The 6,000-nt window shown below is 47.5% G+C and overlaps 1 protein-coding gene across 4 annotated transcripts in view; it reads right to left on the bottom strand.

The window, feature by feature from the left end:
* Positions 1–2,027: 2,027 nt before the first annotated feature.
* Positions 2,028–6,000, bottom strand: part of LOC138843056 (phytanoyl-CoA dioxygenase, peroxisomal) — a 35,908-nt gene continuing 31,935 nt past the window's right edge. For all 4 annotated transcript variants that reach the window (XM_089311734.1, XM_070055673.2, XM_051821525.3 and 1 more), the window contains 2 exons: positions 5,028–5,162; positions 2,028–2,347 (listed from right to left, as the gene is read on the bottom strand). In XM_089311734.1, coding sequence (XP_089167860.1) covers positions 2,294–2,347; positions 5,028–5,162 — 189 coding nt within the window. In that variant the 3' untranslated portion in view covers positions 2,028–2,293. The remainder of the gene's footprint in view (positions 2,348–5,027; positions 5,163–6,000) is intronic.

The following is a 6,000-nucleotide window of genomic DNA, read 5'->3' as shown; positions in this document are numbered from 1 at the left end:
TCCTTAGAGCCTGCCAAGATCTCTTCTGATTTATCAACGTGGCCCTCATGAGCACGGAAAACGGCTTTTTAACGTCTCCTCAGCCTCTTCACCAACTCCTTCATTAGGTTTCTCTAAGCTTCCAGGCTTCAATCTAACTTGAGCCCAAACAGGTGCATTCATTGGAGTCATTGTGAAGTCACAGTCTGTGGTGGAATGAGAAGGCCATGCCAAGGTGGCCACTGGCAAGCGAGCGTCAGTTACTCAGGAATGGCTTTGAAACCCACCTGGCTTTAGAAGCTGCCTGGCAACAGGCTGTGATTGGTTGGGGCATAGACCGCCCCTTGACCAGATTGGCTGGTCTTGGCTATATAACATGTGGTTCCAACTGTAATAAACGATCTGCGGGTTAACGCCCTGGCCTGAAGCGCCAACATCCTATATGGCGCTGGTTTTAGTCCTGGCTGCTCCATTTCTGATCCAGCTCTCTGCTATGGCCTGGGATACCAGTAGAAGATGGCTCAAGTCCTTGGGCCCCTGCACCTGCATGGGAGACCCAGAAGAAGCTCCTGGCTCCTGGCTTCAGATCGAGAAGCTCTGGACGTTGCAGTCATCTGGGGAGGAAACCAGCAGACAGAAGACCTCTCTCTCTGTCTCTACCTCTCTCTGTAACTCTTTCAAATAAATAAAATAAATCTTTTTTTAAAAATGGCATATGGGTGCTGACGCTGTGGTACGGTGGATTAAAGCCTTGGCATGCAGTGCCAGCATCCTATATGGGCACAAGTTCGGGTCTCTGCTGCTCCACTTCTGATCCAGCTCTCTGCTATGGCCTGGGAGGGCAGCAGAGGATGGCCCAAGTCCTTGGGCCCCAGCACCTGCATGAGAGACCCCGAAGAAGCTGCTGGCTTCGGATTGGCTCAGCTTCAGCCGTTGCAGCCATTTGGGGAGTGAACCAGTGGATGGAAGACCTCTCTCTCTCTCTCTCTCTCTGTCTCTACCTCTCTCTAACTCTGCCTCTCAAATAAGTAAGTCTTAAATAAAAAAACAGTTTATGTTGGGTTGGTGTTGTGGTATAACATGCTAAGCTGTTGCCTGCAGCACCGGCGTCCCATATGAGCACCAACTTGAGTCCTTGCTACTCCACTTCTGATCCAGCTCCCTGCTAATGTGCCTGGGAAAGCAGCAGAAGATGGCCCAAGTGTTTGGGTCCCTGTACCCATATGTGAGACCCAGAAAAGCTCCTTGCTTTGGACTGGTCCAGCTCCAGCCATTATGGCCATTGGGGAGTGAACCAGCAGATGGAAGATTCTCTCTCTCCTTCTCTCACTGTAACTCTGCCTTTCAAATAAATAAAATGAGTCTTTTTTAAACAAAAGTTATGGAAAAAACAAACCTGATTTATGTGGAAGAGTTTCCATTAGGGGTATTTTACAATTAAAAAAAAAAAGGACACAGGAATAAAAGGTGAGTCGAGGAAGGCTTGCAGTATAGACAGTGAGCAAAGACCTTTGGTTTTCCTAAGCTGGGAGTCCCGAAATTCATACAAGGGAAGCCTTTCCTTTTGTTTCGTTTTGTGCTTTGTTTGAGCATTAACTTCTAGATTAGTCTCTGCTGAAAGGAACAGCAGCCCAGGCCAAGCCCAGCCTCTGAGGCACCAGGCAGCCCTCATTCTGCCAAGCACCAGTGCCATCCACTTTACAGCTCCTCCTCACTCCTCCACTCGCCTGGGATCCACACGGACGATGAGCAGTGCCCATTTCCTCAGCTGTTCTTTTCCTTCATGGACAAAACCATGGATAAAATGTGACGTCCTGATTGGTTGGCTTTCACTCACAAATACACATGGACAGAAACACCTTGTGGTATCTACTTTTCCTATTGAAGTTTTTTTTGTTCTTTTATTTTTTAATGTACTTATTTATTTGAAAGCCAGAGTTACAGAGGTTGTGGGTTTATCAGGACAGAAACACAAACCTCAGCTCCTCCTGAGATCCAAAGCATTCATTTCAGCAACTAAACAAAATAACCGACTTCACACACTGAAATTATGTGTCAACTATCTTTATTAATCTTGTTGTAACCCCAGATGATTTTCCTTGAGACAATACTATTTGACTTTTACTGTTTTTACTTCCATCACCACACCCTCATTGCACTGCAGAATTAACTGTATGCAATCAAGTACCTGAGCCATGGTTTGTGATTTTGTTAACGAGTGATAGCACAGATGACACCATCACAAGGGAAGGGTTTTCTTCTGACACCTGTTTTTGTTTGCGTTCCTGTAGGAGAGTTTTAGCAAAGGGTGGTTTCAAAGGTTGACTCGTTCCCCCTTCACAAGTCGACTTCGAAACATCCAAACATCCTGGAAATAAGGCCAAACAGAAGGAGTTTATGAAACACTTCTATTTGCCTACTCACCATCTACATAGGGTTAAATAGGGGGAAAATTCCCCATAATTGCTACACTGGTTAGTGTGGGGAGCAACTCGGACTAGACTAAGTTACTGGAATTAAGACTTATTCTATGCATCTGCTCTCCCACAATATGGCGCTGGGAGAGGAGTAAACAGCTTCTACGCAGCTGCCTCCAGTTCAACCAATAACCTGCAGGAGCTGATCCTGCTCCTGATTGCAGGAGAGCAGCGTACTCGGCGTGTGGGTAGCAGAGTTGGGATTGGTGGAAGAGGACTATAAAGGAGGAGAGAGACAACATGCACAAGGAACATGTAAGGGGAACACGTGAGGAACATCTGAGCAGCCCCCGAGAGAGCCGGCCAGCCGGCCGGCGGTGTGCCTCTCCCCCGGGGAAGAGGGGAAAGTGGCAGGGGGGCCCGCCCTTCCACGGAGGTGAAGGAACGGCAGCCAACCCGGGAAGGGCCGAGCAGACAAAAGAACAGCGCAGGGTCCTGTGTCGTTCCTCCACGAAGAGGGGGAGTGACAGGTTCGTAAGTAAACCATGTTCTGAGACTACAATTAATGTAATATCTAAAATAGTGCCACCACACTAAGTCAGTGGGGGCCCACATCGCCAGCCCTGGCTGAGGTGGTGCACCTGCTAACTGCAGGGAATGTCTCGTAACATCGCCAGTTCCTGAAGAGTTTCCTCTGCACTTCCCTGCCGCCCTTTATGCTGACTGCTTGAGCCATCTAGAACATTCTACTCCTGATTACACCCTGACAGGGAAAACCAGTGTCTTGGGTTACTAATTTTTGTTGCTTTTTTTTCCCTTTGTTTTTTGATGACACAATTTGAACCTCCTTGTTTATTATTTATTTCCATGCAAACAGCAAGGTATGGTGGAAAGGATGGTTTTAAATTAGACCTCTGAATTCTTATGTTGCTAAGGGAACTTGCACCAACCACCTGACTCTTATGTTCTCCTACACAGCATGGAGCTGTGCTGACTGCTCCTTTCGGTGTGGGAGAAGAAAACAGGAGAATGGACGTGAACGTGCTTTGATACCTCACAAAGAATTATAGAGCAGATCACAACAATTAGTACCGCCATTCCCAGTAAGCCTGAGGAACAATGACCTGCTCAATAACTCAATTAAATATAGGAGGTATTTATTCAGCACAGCCTTGCTGAATTCAAACATATGTGCAGCTGGACCTCATCATATCTTCAGGGCACTGGTTCCAGGACCCCCAGGGAATACAACATCTGAGGCTGCTCCAGTCCCCCATCTGAGTATCAAGTAGTGTATAAAACCTGATCTAACCTGTGCACATCCTCCTGCCTACTTCAAGTCATCTTTAGAGTCTTCATAGTATTAGTACAATGACTATGCTATGTAAACAGTTGTTCTGGATCATTCAGGGACTAATGACACAGATAATTTGTCTGCTGGTCACCGGTAGCTTTGACTGTCTGCTCGTTAATAAGGAACAAGTCTGTACATATTTGGGACAAGTGGAATATTTTTTCAAATGTTTCCTCTTGTCTTTTATACTTTGGATGATTGATCTACAGACGCAGAACTTGCAATTAAGCAGAGCTGACTGCATCTGTGTTTATCCTATGTTAAAATTCAGGGTGTCAGACAGAAGTCCCAGTGGACAGATTAGGTTGTCTGTGTGAGGCATTTTAAGGACTGAACAAAAGGCAAGGGACAAGATTTCGAGGGAAAAATGCCAAGCCAAGACCTGGTCAGCTGGGGTCACACCTGCAGGTAATGCAGGAAGAAGATTCTCACACTGGGAAGCTACTTCAGAATGTGACTGGCAACAGCTGGTGGCTGCCTTGGCAGGCAGTGTCCTACAGCCCACTCAGCAGCCCAGAGTCCCTGTGATAGCCCGTCTCCCTAGGAAGCATTTGCGATTGCACTTGTCATTATCTATTACAAATTACATATCAAGATCAGCTAAAATGTGCATATTACAGGAACTAAGGTCACCACGTTTAGTTATTTGCCTTGACTGATAATACGTCTACTGGTCTTCAGCAGAATATCCACTAGCTAAAAATGATGATGTACGCGTGATGCGTGTCCACTAAGAGAGCATATGCAGCACTGTTTCATGGCCCTACTCAATGAATGTTCCTGATCTTTACCCCTGCTGTATGCAACCTGCGGCTCTCCTCAAACCCCAGAGGCAAGTTTACCAAAAGGAACATGTGCTTGGGCATTGCTCTCTGGCAGCCTCACTGGCTTCGCTAATGGCCAAATTTGCGATTCTGTGGTGATACTGGAGGCCTGTGATGGCCATCCTGAACTTGGACCTGCCCTGCTCTGCCTTCAGAAGGTAGCATTTGGTGCTTCATTTTATCTCACCGAAATCTGCTTCCTACTTTTGTTCTTGTCTGTGCTGTGTGCAACAGGTCTGACCTTGCACTGTGGGACCTCCCCAAGACACAGAGCGGCAGCTGCAGGTGCCCGGGTCCCCTGCAGGGGGAAGCAGGTGCAGCCGGAAAGGCCACTGCCACTCTCAGTGTGGCTCAGCAGTGCACTCTGCACCTCCCAGAATTAAACTGGGTGGGAGAACCGTGAAGCATCTGAAAACACACCTGACACCTGTACCTTATTTTTCACAAGCGTACCTTGAAGTCCACGGTGCCCTCATAGCCCTGGAATTTATCCACCATTCCTGAAACTTCCTTCGCAATGTTTTCTTGGCTGGTGCCCTCCACATCAATGTAGTGGCAGTCGGCACTGGCATAATGGCAGGAAATGGCCTGTGGAGAGTGGTGAAACTGAGAAACATATCCCATTGCTGCCAGCAACCAACCAGGCTGGGAGGCCTTCTCTTACCCAGCCAATCATTTCACTCAGGATTGGACTTCTACACTGGAAGCCTGCTCCATGGGACTCAAAATCAGTCTCTCTGTAGCTCAGCTCCATCCCTCTCCCAGGACCCCAGTTAAAGGCTAACTGAAAATTTACAAATTGTTTTTAACCAGGTGTGATAACTGAGGCAGCTGAGCCAATCATTGTTTTTTAAAAGGTGTAGATGGGGGACTGGTACTGTGGCACAGTGAACTAAGCCTTTGCCTACATCACCGGCATCCCATATAGACACTTTTCATGTCCTGGCTGCTCCTCTTCCGATCCAGCTCTTTGCTATGGCCTGGGAAGGTAGTAGAAGATGGCCTAATTACTTGGTCCCCTGCACCCATGTGAGAGACTTGGAAGAAGCTCCTAGCTCCTGGCTTCAGATCAGCCCAGCTCTGGCCATTGCAGCCAATTGGGGAGTGAACCAGTGGATGGAAGACCTCTCTCTCTCTGTCTCTCACCATAACTCTGCCTCTCAAATCATAAATAAAAACTTTTAAAAAAATAAAATGAAAGGTGTAGATGGGGGAAGAGGGGGTGGCAGACACCTGTATCCCATATCAGAGTTCAACTTCAAGGGAGGCTGCTCCACTTTCAATCCAGCTCCCTGGCAGTGTGCCTGGGAAAGCACTTGGGTCCTTGCCCCACACAGACTTTCAGGATTCTGGTTTCAGCCTGGCCCAGTCTGGCTATTGCAGCCATTTGAGGAGTGAACCAGTGCATCAAAGATTCTCTCTCTCT

Source organism: Oryctolagus cuniculus, chromosome 13 (assembly GCF_051225735.1).
Source record: "Oryctolagus cuniculus isolate XC-2025 breed Fujian yellow rabbit chromosome 13, ASM5122573v1, whole genome shotgun sequence".
Taxonomy (NCBI): Eukaryota; Metazoa; Chordata; class Mammalia; order Lagomorpha; family Leporidae; genus Oryctolagus; species Oryctolagus cuniculus.
Note: the sequence above shows the minus strand (reverse complement) of the source record. Positions and strands in the feature narration are given on the sequence as shown.